This window comes from Cavia porcellus, unplaced genomic scaffold (assembly GCF_034190915.1).
Source record: "Cavia porcellus strain 051 isolate PalLab524CR breed Dunkin Hartley unplaced genomic scaffold, mCavPor4.1 scaffold_28, whole genome shotgun sequence".
In the NCBI taxonomy this organism is placed as follows: Eukaryota; Metazoa; Chordata; class Mammalia; order Rodentia; family Caviidae; genus Cavia; species Cavia porcellus.
Window position 1 is genome coordinate 50,417,925 of NW_026947511.1, and position 18,925 is coordinate 50,436,849.

Sequence of the window (18,925 nt, forward strand, 5' to 3'; positions counted from 1 at the left end):
TCTCAATTGTCACTGAGTTTAAGAAAATGAAACATTTAATAATTCATATTTAAATTTCTTCAGTTTTAGTATTTATATTTTAATTACTTAAATTTCTCAGTAAAGACGGATGTTACCTGATCCTATGAGAGGAGCACACAGCTCCCTGCTAAATATACTCCCTGTGGTAGCATTACTTCAGAGTCCTTTAGCATGGTGGCATGGGAATTCTGTTAATGTCGAATCAGATTGATTTTCCTCTCTTTTCATATTTCAGTGCAATTCTCAGCACCTATCCGTAAGTATCAAGTTTGTTTCTCTGCTCTGGTCCTTTTGATATCTGACCCACAAAGTCTCGGGGACTGATCTGCCTGCCCTACTTTCTGGACACCAGGTTTTGCAATTCCTCCCACATTCTTATTATACAGCTTCCAAAGAGGCCATGCATGATGTAGAGTGCCCACAAGTCCCACGGTCTGGCATAAAAAGGCACAGAACAAGATCAAAGCATCTACTTAAAGGCACTCATAATGGCCCAGCAGCAAGGGAAGGCATACTTTCAAACCATAGGTTCGAAGAAAATGATGAAAAATGTAAGAAGAAAAATATACACATTACAAATTAATACAGAGTGAGTCTTCCTGTCAGTCTTCTAAAGGGGCGTCAGCCATCGCTGAAGATGAGAGGGCCTCCATTCTTACAGGAAGCTTGTGCGGGGCTGCGTGTGAGCCAAGCCGTGATCACCCCCGTTCCATTTATGATAACCCCTCTAGAGTGAGCGTTGAGGGAAAGTCTTTCCTTCTGAGCCGCTGCCATACATGATAATGCTCTCTCCTTCTCTCCCTCTCTCCCTCTTTCTCTTCCTCCTGGAGCTGGAGCTACTGGACCTATCAGTAAGTTTACTGTTTAATTCTCTACTTGAAATGCTGTAATTTCTTAAAGTACCTTAGGTGTCCACACAGAGATTTCAAAGGCTGGAGTTCACATTTTCCTGACCTTGTGTTTTTCCTCTGCCTGGCATTTCAGTAGGTCATTCCTGATTTTGTGAATGTAAATTTCACTAATAAATGTAACACTGAAGTCCAGGCTAAACTCTTAAAGGTGGCTTGCAGTGACTTGCTGACATCACACAAAGGACTTAAAAGAAAAAAAGCAGTGACATGAAAAGTGAAATAATGGGAGAAAATTAAATTACAAAGCTTATATGGAGAAGGATTTTTCCAATCCTCCAGACATTTAAATGGACCAAAGAGTTGACTTCTGCTTAGTACCTCTGCTGAACTACTTGGTACTACTTAGCACTCAGTATTTCTACTACTACCGACCCACTTTGCTACCTCAGTGAATCTGTGAGATGGAAGAGCTTTCTGTGTGCTATGTTTGCCATGGCATTCCCAGTTAGAAAGTCAACACTCAGCTGCAGCTGACCTTGAGTTTAGGGGTGACACTCTTACTGGGGAAAACATGAATGAAAACTGTGGTCTGCAGAGCCTGAAAACATTTACTGATTAATTTTATTTTCTTTTCCAGAGCTCTCCCAGAAAACCATTGGTAAGTCATCCAGGTCTCAATTGCAATGGTTTTTGGTCCTTTGTAGAATGTCCTCTATTTCATTTCAATGATTTACACCCACAGATGGAAAGATCAAGTATTTCTGCTGTCTCATTATCGTCCCCAGAACTCCCATAGGGTGTTAATCACCCAGGTGCTACCATAAAAAATAGTAATTATGAAGTTGCAACGCAAAATGAAAAATCGTCCCCTAGAGGCATGGTCCTTCCTGAGCTATCTTCTTTTAGTTTTTTGGAGACAATATTTAATAAAGACTTAGAATACTGCACCTAAACTTCTTGATTTATGTGCAAATATTTTTTTCATTATTAGATGATCTTTACTTTGAAAAATAATGCAAACTTTGTGTTTTCATTTGTAATTTTTCTGAAAAATCCTTTCCAGAACAGGTAAGTTTTATTTTCACCAACTTTTAATCACTTGCCCTACTATATTTTTTCCATAAAAACATTATAAATAATGGTTGGATTTCAAATTGCAATTGTTCATAACTACATTATTTTGTCGGATCTATACAGCATCCCAACAGTGAGGTAAGACAGTTGTTATTCCCATAGTTAGAATAATTAATAATGAAGTTAGGGTTGAAGTTTCTGTTAGTTTTGTCCACTATCACCTTTGAGCATTACAGTGAGTTATTAACAGTGAATAAATAGTGCTGGAATTCAAGAAAGAAAAAAAGCCTAAGGGGGAGAAGAAAAAAGCAACATAAAAAGTAAAACACAGACAATGAAGATGTTGGTTAAAGAGCAAAAACATGGAAGAAAATCAAAAAGTGAAAAAACAAGTCAGATGTGGTGATCCACGTCTATAACTCCTGTATTCTGGGAGGCTGAAGCATGAGGATCACAAGTTTGAGTGCAGCCTGCACAATTGAACAACTTAGTCAGACCCTGTTTCAAAATTTTCTTTAAAAAAATGTTTTAAAGGACTAGGAATGTAGCTCAGTGCAAAGGCCCAAGGTTTAGTCCCCAGTTCCACAGTCAGGGGTGAGAAAGAGACACATGGGGGTGGGGGGGTGTTGGAAGGATGATAGTTACAAGGATTGGCAAACAGGAGAAGAATAAAGGAAGAGTAAACAAATATAAACCTGATAAAAATAAGTAAGAAAAGGTGTACAAAAAGTCACAAATTTAGAATGGCAAAGGGGGGAGAAAATATAGAAAATATAAGAAAAATGAAAAAACAAAACAAACCTTGCAGTCAAAGGTTCCTGACATTCGCTGAGAGGGCAGCTACCTAAGAGCTCTACTTCCAGATGCAGGGCACATATTTATAGATAGCAGTTACAGATAAAGCCAAGAAAATATTATTTTGAAAAATAGTTAAATTTCTACCTTGTCTACTGTTCTTAATCCAATATATGCAGATCTGGAAAAACATTTTCTAGATGTTCTATACAGAAAAAAAGGGGGTTTTGCCATTAAGGCTTTTTTAGGTTATGGGTCAGATCTGGGAGTTTCCACCATGAGCTCCATGAGTGGAGGACTGAGGCAAAGACCCTGCAAAGACCCTGGGTGGAGGGTCCTCTTAGATGCACCTGATCATGCAGACCCACAATTGCCATGGCCCTCCTGCAGCACCGGTCCACTAAGTAGGACCAAAGGCAGGAGGAAGCACAGACTGCCAGCCGGGCAGCACCACTCCAGTCTCTTCTATGAGATCAGTCCTCACAGGGGTCTCTGCAGGCATGTGCACAGCCACATAGAACTGTTCTCTGTGGCCGGCCATCAGGTGAGCTGCCCTGCATGGAAGCCCCACAGGTGCCTCAAAGACAAGACCCCCTACTAGAGCTCCATATGAATAACCTGTAAGGATCCCAGAAGGAACACACCCTGTTACGTGGGTCACTATATGGCCAGAAAGCAAAGTTGTGGCTCTATGGGTACTTCCAGATCTCCCAGCTTGGAAGCACTTTATCAATCAACAATCATTCTCACCTAAGCAATGTTGCTGAGTAATATAAATAGGCTTCTGGTCTTTAGCAAATAGCCATGAGATCAGAGGCAGGAAATCTACTGGATGTCAAATTTTCATTAAAAACTAAGGTTTCATTAATCTTTTGCTCACAGACTATTAAACTAATCAAATCAACAGCTGCCACTCTTAGTCCCTAGTTAGAAGCTGTAATGAAGAGCTGGGTTCTTAGCACTAACCTGCATGCCTACTACTGTAGCACACTGGCTGATGAGAGACAAAGATTTTAGTATATAGACCCTAGAGTCTACCTTGCTCTAATGGCCCCTACCTTGAGAATTAGCCCCCAAAATTCTCTCTAATGATCTCAGACTTTCTTTAATGGTCTTTCTGATGATTTCACTTCCTCTTCCCCAACTTTATCTCTCAAAGACCTACTCACAGAATAAAACTAATTTTTAAAAATGTTCTTCAATACAATAACCAACCTAATACACCAATTTGGATTTCTTTTTAGTGCAAACTCCAGGGCCTATTGGTAAGTTACCTATATTTCTATATAGTAGCTCATCTCGAATAGCTCCCTATATGTCTGAAGGACTTAAATTTCAACTGTTAACTTTCCTGAGTTAGAGACTGAAAATCATGTTTCACAACTTTTCACTCCTTTTACACTATCTCCCTAAACAACCAATCATACTTCTAAAACGGAAATCTCATTACCTTAAAACTCATAATAGGTATGATTTTTCTCTAAAAAATAATTACAATGATATGTTTTGACAATCGTTTAAAAGCTTCCAAAGCAAAGACAGAATCTGGGGAGGATGTAAGAAGTAAGCAGGACAGCAAAGCATAAAGCTGAGAGAATGGAAGAAAAGCAACATCAGGGGGAAAGGATGGAGAAAAATGGGGAGAGCAGTGCCGTTAGGAATGACACCTCCAACACGTGACAAACAGCAAGAGTGAAGTAGTTGTTTTTCCTTCTAACTACACTGAGGTTATGAGTCTCCTATGGGGAGATTTGGTTCTTACAAAAAGGCTAGATAGAGCAGCCGTGCAGCAAAAAATAAACTCTAAATATTCAAATTTAATTGACATTGTTTTACATCAAATAACTACATGTTCTACTTTTAGTACAATACACGGGACACAAAGGTAAGTTCTTTGTTGTTGTTGTTGTTTTTTTTCCTTTCTCTTTCTGGTATCCTCTGATCTTCTGTTTAGAACGTTTACTCCCTTCCTAAGTATACCTGTCACTAATACAGTGTCTCAAGCTAGGAATATGATGTAGTGGCCAGACATTTGCTTAGCATTCACAAGGCCTTGTTTTTAGTCTTCACCATTAGTTTGTTTTTTTTTTTGGGGGGGGGGGTGTTTATTGTTTCTTCTTGTTGTTGTTTGGCTTTTGGGAGTTTTTTGTTCTGTTTTGGTTTTGGAGGAGGTTTTCCTACCAGGGATCAAACTCACAACCTCATGCTTGCCAGGCAGACACTTACAGCACTGAGCTAAATCCAAGGCCCCATCATCACCATTAGGGAAAAAAATTTTTTTTAACTTTTAGACAGTTTCTACCTGAGAATCCTCCAACATTTTGATTTTGGTTTTTGAAGGATATTTTGCTTTGCTTTGCCTTAGAAAAAAATTCAGTAATAGCCACAATAATTCTATAACAATAATTTTAGAAGTACCAAAGAAAGAACAAGGGGGCAACCCTTCTAATTCTGAAGTGCTTCATAGTTTATAAAGGGCTTACACAGAGATAATAGAGACAATGTAGGGAAATGATAAAAGAAAAGCAAATTTAAAAAAATAAATTCAAAAGGAAAAAAATCTAAAAGATTGAGATCTTGTTAGTTTTTTGAGGCAAGGGTGCCAGCAAAAACTACTGAAATCCCAGTCTGTCCTAGGCTCCCTCTCCTGCTCCTCCAAGCCCTTATCGTTCCCCAAGCCCTATTTCCTTGTCTTATCCTTTAGTCCCAGATACTCTTCACTTAAAAACAGAGAGACAGAGACAAAAACAGAGACAACACTTCAGAGAAAAAGCTCTTTCAGTAATTACATCAAGCAATCACAAGCCACACATGCAAGACAGCAAAAGGAAAGTTTGTGTGTGGCTCATTAAAGAAAAGCCAGAGCTAAAATTTAGCATGTCAAAACCCACCCCAGGACATGAGAAGTTCCTGTGTCTATAAATTAGGCGATAGCAGTACAAAATCTGAAGCAATCCAGGAAGAGACTGTCAGAAGGCAAAGCAGTCATATTCAAATAAACATTCCTTCAACTAGCTGAGCTCCTGCCCCCACATGTCAAATAGTGACCCGAGCACTGAAGATAAAGTCATGAATAAGAGAAAGAGAGACGCAGTCGGTTTCTGGTAGGTGCTGTGGAGTATACAGCCCTCTAAGGTACCATGGAAAAGCAAAGTAGAAAGACGACTGGCAGCTGCCACAAAATCATCACCATTGTCACCACTAAAGTGGGATGTTTCCTGCCCTAAATTCTAAGTATGCTTTTATAAATGAATAAAAGTCACCACTAATTAACTATTCCCCTGAATCAAGGCTGCCTTTGCCAGTACCTTTTTCATCATCCTCAAAACATACACCCTTAGAAGTTCTCGTAATTCTTATTGGGGAGAGGCAAAAATCTAAGCCAGGGAAATGCAAAGACCTCACTGAAGCTAAAGCAAGATTCCTATGTGGCCCAAAGTCCCCTAAGAGGCACCATGTACCAGGAGTCTACATGAGTAAATGGACTGATTGCCCCTTCTTTTCACCCCATTTGGATTCTGTACCACATATCTATAAATATTTAGAATATGGTGACACATAGTACTATTTTTATTCCTTCCAGAAAATTGTTGGTGGATAAGTGAAAATGAAAACGCACCAATTAAACTTAAGACCTTAACAAAAATTAGTGGCTTACCAACCCTACCAAAAGGAGTAGCAGAAAAACTTTTCAAATCAATTAAAATGTCATGTAGGAAAAAGTTTAAGGATGAGAATGATGTAAGTACTCAGAAGCACAAGTTTCAGACACTATGAACCTCTGAAGTACTTCAATTATTTACCATTCCTGAATGAAAGGAGGAGGATGAACAAAGTCTCACTGTATTGCTTAACAATCATATTGCTGCTCCAAATCAGCAGAAGAGGGCCCGAGGGTACAGAGAAGGACTCTAGGCACTACCCCGTGATGACAGGCAGGTTTTAGAGGCCCCTGAACCTTCCCAGGACTAGCACGCGATAATAGAGTTCTCAAGGTTATACAAGCACTGACCTTTTTTTCTGCTTGTTTTTCCACCAGCTCAAGCTTCAGAAATGACCAGTAAGTTCTTGCCTGTTCTCATATGATGGATGCTTTTGGCTTTCTACAGGATGTGGGACCTTTCCCTCTCTGCTCGTTTCTATCTTGTAGAAGATAGATGGTCCTCCAGCTCTTGCTGGTATAACTAGACGCAATGAATAGAGAAAAATATAAATCCAAATGACCAACCAAAACTAGACCCAGTGGAAATATCCAAAGTTTATGGCAGCTTGTGGACAAGTGAGTAAGGACATTTGTATTAATAAATGAAAGCTTGCACAGTTGATAGAAATAGGGGAAAGATGACCAGCGTGATTTAAAGAAAATACCAATCCTCAGCAGGATTTCAAGCAGTTGTCAGTCATGGCAAAAAATGAAGCAACAAATCATCTCCTTTGCTGGGAGAATAAACAGCTGAAATCCCATTACACATGCGCACACACATACACACACACACACACACGATGGCAGGCTCTTCTGAACCAACACAGCTCTCTACTCTCTTCCTTGAGGAAGATACCTCTCCACTGACATTTCTGGTATCCCCTCTTAGAAGGGAACAGGAAAACTACTCCTGCATTTCTGCCCTGTTCACACTGATTCCTCTCTCTCTTTTTCAGCTACCGGAGCCAGCAGTAAGTTTGACTGTCTCCCTTCATCATGGAACTCAACTGTCTCCAGCAGAATCCGAGATGGGTCCAATCTTAAATCTCCAGTTTCCTTGACCCCTTACATTTCCATTACTCAAACTCCACTAGGTTATTAACAAGTTCCTAGAACATACTCTGACTCACATAAAAGTTAAAGATCAGAAAAAAATGTTTCTCCATGGTTCAAAAGATTATGAAGTAACTTTCCAGGTAGAAGGAGAAATTAATTAGACAAGAATGGTATAAATAATGTTTTGGTTTTCAAGCTGGGTCATCTATAAAAGCAATCAGTAAGGTTTATGTTTCTCTGCTATGCAGTTATCAAAGCCCAGTAACTACTACAGGCACTTGAAACTCCTGTTTTCTTAATCTTTTACTTTTCTATTATCAATAGCTAATTACTAGTTTTCTGGAAAATTCAAATGCCTGTGATTGGAAAAGCTTTTAAAGCAATTTTGTGACTAGGAAATTTTTCGACTGAAAAAAAAAAAGAGTAAAACGGGTGACAAGGAGGTTAATAAGAAACCTTTCTGCTTGTTTTCCAGTGGGACCGCCGCCTGGTACATTCAGTAAGTCTGTGAGTTCAGTTCATTCTGTCCCACAGGAACCGACTGGCCTCAGATGGGGCCCACCAGTCTTTATCTGGCCATACTGGGATGCAAAGGGCTTCAGGTATACCCTGGCCTCTTGCTATCTCATTATCAAAAACTGTCCATGTGATTAATGATGTACCTAATAGAAATTTCTAACACTACTGGTTTATAAAAACATGAAAAGCAGATAAAACCTTTACATAGTTATCAACAAAAGACTGTCTACAGAAAAAGAAAAAATGATAGGAGACAAAAGAGACAATCAAAAGCTTATACAACTGCTTTTCCTTTAGCCTCCCTGCTCTACTGGCTCTGTCTTTCTGCATGTGAACTGCAAAACATCAGTGGAAAATAACCCTGGCCATAAGGGCTTCGGGAGCTTACAGTTCCCTTTCCTTGATGTCTTGCTTGCATATTACCCATAATCCTCTCAGCTTTTAATAACTATCAAACTGTTGATTTACACTAAAAATAACAGAGAAGAGAGTTTTCTCAGCAATGTAAAACAATATGATTTGCCAACTGAACAAGAGAGAAAGAAAAGAGAGGTAACGCTTTCCTCTGTTCTTCTTACCAGCTCAAGCAACTCCACTTACCATCGGTAAGTTCTTGTTTCCAGCACTGTGGGACCCAGAATCTCTCTTTTCCCTGGCATAGATGGGATTTCTGGGCTTGGGGTACGTATTACTTTAACCATTTATTTACTACCTACCTGTTTGCAAAGTTTCATGAAGTTACTGGTGACTTTATGGACAGTTTGAGCTATTGATTCACATTAAAAGTAAATAAATACCAAAGGCAAAGTTTGCCCTAAATAAAAGGAAAAAATAAATAATAGGAGAGACCACAGTCACTAAGATATTTCTGTTTTTCAGCCGGTTCAACTTCAACACCCAGCAGCGGTAAGTTTTGTTCATATTCTACTGTTTTTGGTTGTTGCTGTTCTCTACAAAGCCTAAAACTTATCCTTTCTCTGCTTATTTTTTATTTGTGTTCAGTAATGTGACACATGTGGCTTCCAATGTCCTTTGCATTCACTCTTCCAGCTTCATCTTGTGAAGGCAGCTTACATTTACTTAATTTTAAACATTTACTTTACCACTCCCCCATAAGAACTACACAGGTGTTCTAATGATATTATCCCTTTTCATCCTTATAGTAACTTTTGTTAGGCATAAGAAACAGGCAGACACTTGCCCAAAAGCATATGATCATAACCCAAATCTAGAGCTGTGTGCCTCATACACAAATGTGCCTCCCCAAAAGAAATCTTGCTCCTTTCACAACAATCACTGGTATCTATTTTTTTTTAGATTTATCTACAGTACCCAAAAGTAAGTATTACATCTGTTTCTCTACTATGGCTTTCTCTTTTATCCCCTTCATTTCACTTGTTAAAGTGATTTTTCTCATTCCTCTCTTGCTTCCATATTACCCTCCTGCATCCAGACAATTTAAGAAATTACTGGTTAAAAGAAGGATTTAGTTGGCATCTGTCAACAAAAAAACTGGAGAATATGGTAAAACAAGATGAATCATTCCTGCAGATTGCAAACCTGATTATACATCCCCCTCCACTTCTGTATGAGTACACTCTGAGTTTAATTTACACAATAACAGCATTTTAGTAATTTGGAATTAGGATTTTATTATTTGGAATTAGTAATTAGGAATCAGTGCCTGAGGATAAGGAGAACTGAGCAGTTAATGCAGAGTAAGCCAGTGTCCTTCTCAAGTCCACCCACACATCTTTTCTGAGTTCTGAGCACTGGAGCTGATCAGCTAATATTCTCACTGCACAGAGGAAAATAGTCAGTAGTTCAGACACAAGGATGAAACTGGAACTCCAGATGTTCATATTTGGGCACAAATTTTATAATCAGAACAGGAACAATGGTTCAACTGAGGGCAGCAGAAGGAATTACTGGTTTTAAAGCTGACAAGGCATCTAAATTGAATGGTAGCCTTTCTGCCAGGAAAGATATAATAACGTCTGAGTAATCCAAGGAGAAGAGAGGCAGGAAAGGTTCACCAAAGTCACTAGGAGCTGCACCACCTTCTACTTCACTAGTTTAGTCTCGGTTGGTATTATTTAAGTAAAAGTACACAGACAAACTTAAATTCAAAAGTGAAGAGAGGGATGTTACAGTAATTTCCAAAAGCCACAAGCTGAACAGGGAAATAACGATGAGGAAAAAGTTAAGTCAAGGAAAGAACACAGGCCTTGGCTTCAGAAACAGAACTGGTGCTTCAGGGTCTTCTCTAATCAGCAGCCAATGTGGTAGCCAGTTGGAACTGGGCTGTCCGAGCAAACCTAAGAGCAGGAAAGAGATGACCTTCTATGGACAGGAATCAACATACCTTCACTTTGCTGCCCCAGGAATGAAACAGAGCCACCCACGCAGGCCTGGACCTAACTCTGCCCAGGGTGCAGATCCCTGCTAGGCACACCTTACCTGTGCAGTGTGCAGAGACACACCCGACTAGCCGAGCTCTGGGTCAGTGACAGCATGCTGAGAAGCCAGGGCTCTAACAGCTATGAGGCTCCCCACAAGCAGTCTACAACTCGAGGTGTGTGTGTGATAAAATACTCACAAAAGAAACTACACAAATCTGTGAACTCCATGAAGAAATCCAGCATCACATGAGTGGCACTTGACTAACCTCAATAAACTGGAAAATTCTTTTTTTTTTAAATTTTATTTAAGGAGAAAAAGAAAAAAAAAAGCAGAGAAAGGGTACAAGTTATACAGATTTACAGAAAAAAATAAACAGTAGGAAATCACTAGTTAATGGATTACATACTGTCATCTTAGAAATAATTGTTCAAGTTACAAAATTAAAGCTTATAAAGTGGACATTCCAACAGTGAGACTGCAAACAGTTCTGTTCAATGATCCAACAAAACTCAGTAATATCATTATCTATCTTATACACTTAAATATACATGCAGTTATATCATTTAGAGCACTTTCTTTTCCTCTCTTTTGTAAAATGACAATTACACATTTTGGGTTTTGTTGCTCCCACAGTTCTTATTACTTTTTTGGAAAAGAGTAGAACCAAATGTGACATAACAGAACAGAGTCAGTCAAATCAAAAGGGTGGACATAATAGATAATGTAAAAGCATAATACAAGGTGATCAACAATGGTTCCCATAATGCCTCCCGCTATCTCTAATAGAATTGCCTATATCATCAGTTATAATAAAATTGAACAAAACAGTAAAGAACAAAACCAAAACATTGGAGACATTATAGGTCTTCAAAAGTAGATAATAGTTAACCAGAATGGGCATCATAATGAATCCCACTATCTTCACAGCTGTTGCCTAAACTTTCAAACCTGGTACTCTTAAGATGTCATTTTCTCCAAAATAGCTGTCCCTATCATCCAATCTTCTTATCATCCAATCTTCTCTGCCTCATTTCTGTTGAGCTCTTTTTCTGTCATTAGTTGTCAGTTTGTCTTCTTCATTTTGTTTTCTGTTCCATTCATTGTGGCCTCTCTGCCACTATTTCTGGATTCTTCGTACTTTTCTTTTTTAGAATATCCTGCAGTATTCTCTGTAAAGTTGAATTGGTGGTTGCATATTCCCCTAGTTCCTCTTCATCCTGGAAGCACTTTGTTTTTCCATCAATTTCCAGGGATAGTTGTGCAGGATAAATCAATCTTGGCTGGAGATTATTATCTTTCAAAGCTTGAATTATTTCCCCCCACGCTCTTCGTGATTTGATGGTTTATGCCGAGAAGTCTGCTGTAATTCTGATGGGTGATCCATTGTAAGTGATCTGTTTCTTGTCTCTGATGGCTTTTAATATTCTGTTCTTATATTGGATTTCTGGAATTTTAATTATGATATGCCTGGGTGTTGCTCTGTTTGGGTTGTAGGTGGCTGGGGTCCTGTATGCCTCATACATCTGAGTATCTTTACCTTTTGCTAAATTAGGAAAATTCTCCTGGATTATTTCTGTGAGTAGCTTTTGTAGTTCATTTGTTTGTGTCCCTACTTCTTCTTTTATGTTTTTAATTCTTAAGTTATAGACCATCTTATTATCTTCTAGTTTTTGTATTATTGCTGTTTGTTTCTTTGTTATTTTAAGAAGTTTTTCATTTCATGCTCCCATATTACAAATCTGCCCTCCAGTTCAGATAATCTGTCCATAGTTTCTTTCAAGCTGTTATGCCAGTTTTCGATAGAGTTTTTAGTTTCCTGGTAATCTCTTTGAACCTGCTTCATGTATTCTATGCTTCCTCTATTTTCTCCATTAAACAATTCTCCCCTCTTTTTCTGTTCTTCCATTCCACCATCTGTTTTTTCTTGGGTGGTGCTTAGCATTTCTCTAACTATTCTGCTTATGTCTAGCTTCAGGTCATTAATAACTTCATTCCTGAACTTGTCTATGAGGCTCTGGAGATAGCGCTTTATATCTATTGGTGCTGTGTCTGCTATTGCCTCTTTCTCAGGATTGGGGACCGAGGAGCCTTTCTTGTTGCTGCCTCTTCCCATATTCTTTGTTCCTTATATATGCAAGCGTATATAGGAGGCCCAGCTTCCTTCCCTGTCAGCCACAGTCTGATTGATTTGGGCCGGCTAGGTGTTCCCGCCCACTGCAGCGCACCAGGAAGTTGAAGACCAGGCAGCCTATGCGCAGCCCGCCCCTCCAGGTCAATCTACCTTCAGGAGCTGGGACCTGGGTTGTGCTAGCCTACTGGGTCTCAGCCAGCGGTGTCACATAGGCTAGGCACTGCTCACCAATCCCACTTGAGAGGGGGATACGTGACTGAAGTCACTGCAGCACCCTGTTCTCGCAAGTCTGCCTGGTCCCAGAATGTCCTCTGTTGGAGTCTCCTAGACCGTGGAAGAGTCCCAGTTTCTCTCACTCACCGCAGGTCAATGCACAGCTCCCCGCCCGTCCTGCTTTCAACTCTGTTCATCGATTTCTGTTCTCAGAGCTTTCGCATGTCTCTCTCCCTACTAAGTCGATGTAGACGCAGCAGCAGCAGCAGCAGCAGGAAACCCAAATCACGGCTTCCAATGGCACGGGCTCCAACTTCCACACTGAGGCTTTTCTGTTCCTGTTATAGCACCAGGATTGCATTCCCAGTTGGTTTCTCTCAGCCCAGTTCATTCTTGGGTCAGCGGGGCATATCTCCTCTTACTTACGGGTCCTTACTCCGCACCCTTCCTGAATTCTAAGCTGGGTCTTTCAGAGAGCCTCCGTAGCTGCTGCTATCTGTCCACCATGTTCTCCCGGAAGTGTAAACTGAAAAATTCTAACTCCAACAAAAATATAGCTAGGGCGTTCTGAACAGGACTAAAATAACAAACTATTCAGAGTTATTGAGATGACAGATACACACACTTAGGGTAGATTATAGTTTAAATGTATTGGCCTTGTATTCCATGATAGGCATTATTGTAAGCCCTGGGACTATACCAACAGAAAAGACAAAGGCCCTGCCATCAAGGACTTTTTATTTTAAGATTAAAAACAAATAGTAGCAAATGTCAGGTAAATAAACACCATGAAGAAAAATAATGGCATAGTAAAGGGAAAAAGTACAGTTAGACAAGCAAAATGGGCCTGCCACCGGGTGTGAATGGCCAGTGAGGCTAAGAGGGAGGCAGAACCAGGGAGGAGGCGAGGTCAGACTAGAGAAGCCAGACCATGGAGGCTGCAGCCCTTGTGGATTGAGAATTTTGAGATAAGTGCACACTATATATGAAAGAGATTCTGAGTCTGAAGAAAGGGAAAGACAGGATGAACAATAAGTTTGACTTTAATCAGCAGCTTTATAAATTAGATCACGTAAGTATTTATGAAGATGGAGAGCTAGACCGTGGATTCTCGGAAATCCAGAATATCAGTCTTAGCCAGCATGGTAGCACCTACCTCTAACCTCAGCTGCTTCAGATGCTAATAAGATCATGAGTCTGAGGCCACACCAAGTAACTGAGGGAGACTGTCTCAAAATTTTAAAAAATGATGAAAGGCTGGCATTATACACATACTTAGCATATGTAAGGTCCTGAGTTCAATCCCCAGTGCCACATTAAAAAAAAGAAAGAAAGAAAAAGAAAAAAAAATAAGGGAGGGAGAAAAGATCAGTTTTAGACATTTCAAAAAAGAAAACAAGAAAAAAGATACAGGAGAACTACATACAGGAACCTGCAAGGAGAAAAGAGCAGAACAGGGAAGGAGAGTATCTCATAGAATTCAAGAGAAAAAATATTTTGAGATGTAAAAAAGTAACAAGTATGACAAAAACTGCTAGGAAACAAAATGTTGGACAAAGAATTAACAATGATTTTGCGAAACAGATCATCAGTAACACTGATAGGATAGGAAGAAACAAAAGTCTAATTGTAGGGGGGGTAAAAGAAATACTAAAAATTATTGGGCACATGGTGGCACAATCCTATAATTCCAGCACCTGAAAGGCTGAGGCAGGGGGATTGCCAGGAGTACAAGACCAGCTTGGTCTGCATAATGAGTTCAAGGCCAGTCTGGACTACAGAGCAAGACCATGTCTCAAAAAACAAACAAAAAAAACAAAAAAGAGATACTGAAAATTTAGAAATATAAAGTAGCTGATATGGCATGAAACAATGTCAATTTGGAGTTCTGACAGGTAATGGTTTCCCTGAATGGAATAACTCTTGTGCAATGAAAAAGGAGAAATTATCTGTATTAGAGAAAATATGAAGAAAGAATAGGCAGATAGAAAAAATAAGCTCTTAAAATGAAAAATATCTTTAAATTTAAATTATGGTTGATATATTAATCTTTGGTTATATATTACTATATCTTATTAAGTAATATATATTAATTATAGTTAAATAGAAAGTTAACTAGAAGATAAAATTAAGTCTCTCAGAATAGTACACAAAAAGAAACTGAAAGTATGCAAGACAAATAAGCAAAAATTTAGAAAAACTGAACAGAATGAGACCAATTGTAAAAGAAATTTGAAAATTCAGAAAACAAATGTTCATGTAACATTTTATGAAAGAATAATTAGTAATTAGTCCACAAGAAACATAATCCCTTAGATCAATATGATCTTCTAAGCTGAAATGCGCTTTTAAAAAGAGAGCACACATATAAAAACATAGAAGCACACACATGCCAAAATGTATCACAGTAAACTCCAAACAGACATGACAAGAAAATCACAAAGGCCACTGCGACAGCAGACCACATGCAAGGAATCATGTTAACACCAGACTTTCCATTAGTACTAACAGAGGTCAGAACACAATAGAACAATATAATCAGCACACTAATAGAAGTTCAATTAGTGAAAAAAACTGAAAAAGATGTTAAAAACAAGAAACATCTAAGAAAACAAGTTAACAAAAAATAACAAGTCTAACATGTTGACCACAAAGAAAAGAATAAGGATGAGCATAAGGAAGAGGAGGAGGAGATATCAGTTGTGTGTTTCAGAATGATTATGCCTACAGCACCAGAAAATACAACTTACAAGAGCTAGGGATTTAGCTCAGCAGCATAAGCATCTGCCTTGCAAGTAGGCAGTCATGAGTTCGATCCCCAGCACTGACAAAAAGAGAAAAAAACACAACTTACAAACTTACAAACGGCAATTTGACAAAACAGAAGTAGCATTTAATTTTACATTTTATCAAAATGACAACAGATCCTGGGAAGCAGGAAATGGAAAGGGGGAACAAATGAGAGAGTAGGAAGAGGGAAATAATTTTTTAAAAGAGAATCGGAGGAAAAAATAGAAACAAAGCTTTTGTAAATGGGAAGGAGAAGAAGGGTTGAAGAGAGGAGAGGGAAATGGAGGGATAAGCACAATTAAGATATGTACAGGTACAAATTCTCTATGATGAGAATTCTCCATGTGATGCGTATGTACGGGACACATATACTAATATTAAAATTAAGTAAAATGAAAACATAAATGTGGCTATTTAATCCAAAAAAGTCAACTGTTAATAGAAATGAAGCATGCACTCTTTCAACTCATAGGGAAAACAAATGTTTAAATGAAGAAAACTTTACCAACCCAAAGATAGCAAGAAAAAATGACAAAGCAAATAAAAAGTGTATTTCAAAACCTCGAGAAGCAGCTACAAATCCCACTGTGGGCACTACCAAAAATAGCAATGACTCGGCTGATGTCAAGAGAAAAAAAGAAAAAGATGAATGGCAGGAAAAAATCTACTGTATGTCATTTAGCATAATATAATACAGAGTAATAGGTTAAAATCAGATTAAAAACTAGGTGTAATAGGGAAAGAATTAGAAAGCTTTTAATTTTTCTGTCTCCCTACAAGAAATGTAAGAAAAATTAATTTCTATAAAAAGAAATATAAAGTAAGATGACACACTGAAAAGGAAGAAGCCTTAAAATATACCACGTAATTAACAAAAGCTGATTATAGCCAGGGTACAGAAGTGCACACCTGTAATCCTATCACTCGGGAGGCTGAGGCAGGAGAATCACCCTGAATTTGAGGCCAGTCCAGACTACAGAGTGAGTTCAAGGCCAGCCTGAACTTCATAGTAATACTCTGTCTCAAAAAAGACAATAAAAAAGCTGATTATAATTATGCAAATAAGACAAAAAAGAACAAAAAATTACATTCTATATTCTTCTATCCCACAGAAGACTTTTAACAAACATGATGAATAACCATGACTTTACCATATAGCCTTTGAAATGTAAGAAACTAGCTGGGGATGAGGTGCACACCTGTAATCCCAGCTATTTGAAAGGTTGAGCTAAAAAGATCTCAAGTTCAAGACCAGCCAGTGTATCATATTTTTTTAATGCACAGAAGAAATCAATATATTTATCACAAGTCCTGACCCTCTAAGTATTTCCAAGAATTTCTAAGAGAGAAACTACAGGTCTTTAGATCTTTGCCCACTAGTTCTTCAAAAGAGCCTTCTCTCTGACCTTACTATCATGTCTATAACAGGAAAACTTTCCTAGCTTAGCTTAGATATTTTAGGAATTTGACTACTATAAATCTAATACAGAGTTAGGTGAAAGTTTAACTTTAAAATTATAATTGTATTGGGTTTTATTGGCCCTGAATACAATAATGTGTGTGGCTCTTTTGGGGGAGAATAACTAATAAACATACTATGCACAGTCAGCTTAGACTCAGTGAATCATACAATCAGGGGCATGTAAGATCAGGGAACAGGAGGGCTGCCCTGACTGTCCATGAGGCTTCTGAAGGAACCCCACTTACTCTGCAAAAGCCACCGCCCTCGAGTATCTTTCTGGTACTGGATTCCAGGAGAAAGGAGGGTTCCACGCCCTAAGCTGATGCTCCTCACCTGAGCCTCAGAACAGCACAGCTTGAGTCCAGTGTCATAACCCAGCAGGGTAAAATCAATGCTCAGTCACCTAGACCAAGAACACACACATGCACACCAATAAAACTTTTTAACACTGACACAACTGAACTCAGATTTAGAGAATTTCTAATAACTTTGAAAATGTTACTCCTAGTCTCACTGAGTTTTCAAAATCTTACAGCTAAATTCTGGCAGCAGCCAGCACAAAACACCATCTGACCACCCCTTCCCGACCATCTCTTTTGTGCAGCCTCCCAGATCTCTCAGCATCTTCCTTCATCTTCCCACACTCCCTAGCTTGCTGTGCCTTAAGATCTGCTTCCCTTGCAAGGCACAGAACCTCCTGACACGTGCCTGAGAACAGGAAAGAGCCAGGCAGAGTAGGAGAACTTCTTCACTGACTCAGCCCACCTTTACTCATTGCCTGCTCTCACAAAAACACAAACCAAGTACTAAGGGGTTGTCAAAGCAAACATTGCAGCTGATCTCAGAAAAAGGAAATGTCAACCTGGGCGGATCCAGCCAGAAGCAACAGGAAGGACTGCAGAGGCCAAAAATGTGGGCAAGATTGAGACAGAAACATGACAGAGACCAAGAAAATAAATCAGCTAAAATACAGTGGGACAAAGTGTGTCTCCTGATGTATCCCACAGAGGTAGGTGAGCGAGGGAAGCAGGATTCCATCACTAGCTGTAACATTTCCCAGGCCAAGGGCTCTCTGTTTAATTCCCCTTCTCATTTAGTGTGTCCCCTCCTCCTGGAAAGGACATCAGTGAAAAAGACTTTCCTCTTTCATGGGACAACTATACTAATTTGTTTTTCTTTTTTATTGAAGCAAAACCTGAAAAGCCTACAAGTAAGTCCTATGTTTCTGTTTTATCGTTACCCCCGATTTCTTAAGGTGTCTACACAGCCCGTTTGCAGTGGGAATGTGCCACAACCTAAGATCCCTCTGAGGTATGATCACGAAAGACAGCAAACGTTTACATTTTTTAAATTATTTCCTTAAGACACATCAGCCTGGTTGCCTAGGGGAAAGTCCCTGGACCTTGGGCAGAAAGTGCCACGTGCTCACACACGTAGACCCTCCCCGCGCTTCACACTTAGCCTGCTAAGCAGCAAACCCGGTCTCTGGGACTGTGGAGCTGAGCCACGTGTTGCGGGACGTCATCAGTCAGCTGTCATAGTGATGCAGGCAGTGCATGCTTCGGTGCGCACCAACCACATGGGGCTCATTCTCAGCGCAGCTGAGTTAAAAAAAAAAAAGATAAGTCGGACAGACTTATCTTCTTGACACTGCCTAAAGCAGCTCTGAAAGTCCCCTGTCCTGGGGGTCTTTAGTTAGCTCTCACAGATTCCGCAGTGTCTGACTCAAACCCAGCCTTGACTTTGGGCAGAGCCAGAACTCTCCGAGCCCCCGCTGGGCTGACCAGACGGACTAGGACACAGCAAACCTCAAGGACCTCACCTCCCATGGTGGCCCAGGGCTGCGGCAGCCACTGTCACCCTCATCATCCCTCATAAAGACACCACGAGCACTTCTAGACCTGCTT

The 18,925-nt window shown here is 39.5% G+C and overlaps 1 protein-coding gene across 1 annotated transcript in view; it reads left to right on the forward strand.

Moving 5' to 3' along the window:
• LOC134473783 (uncharacterized) overlaps positions 1-18,666 on the forward strand; it is a 49,725-nt gene extending 31,059 nt beyond the window's left edge. Inside the window, exons 14-26 of the mRNA XM_063239301.1 lie at positions 257-277; positions 852-872; positions 1,510-1,530; positions 3,986-4,006; positions 4,606-4,626; positions 6,781-6,801; positions 7,401-7,415; positions 7,976-7,999; positions 8,601-8,624; positions 8,899-8,925; positions 9,337-9,357; positions 18,208-18,228; positions 18,383-18,666. Coding sequence (XP_063095371.1) covers positions 257-277; positions 852-872; positions 1,510-1,530; positions 3,986-4,006; positions 4,606-4,626; positions 6,781-6,801; positions 7,401-7,415; positions 7,976-7,999; positions 8,601-8,624; positions 8,899-8,925; positions 9,337-9,357; positions 18,208-18,228; positions 18,383-18,666 — 542 coding nt within the window. The remainder of the gene's footprint in view (positions 1-256; positions 278-851; positions 873-1,509; positions 1,531-3,985; positions 4,007-4,605; positions 4,627-6,780; positions 6,802-7,400; positions 7,416-7,975; positions 8,000-8,600; positions 8,625-8,898; positions 8,926-9,336; positions 9,358-18,207; positions 18,229-18,382) is intronic.
• The last annotated feature ends 259 nt before the right edge of the window (positions 18,667-18,925 follow it).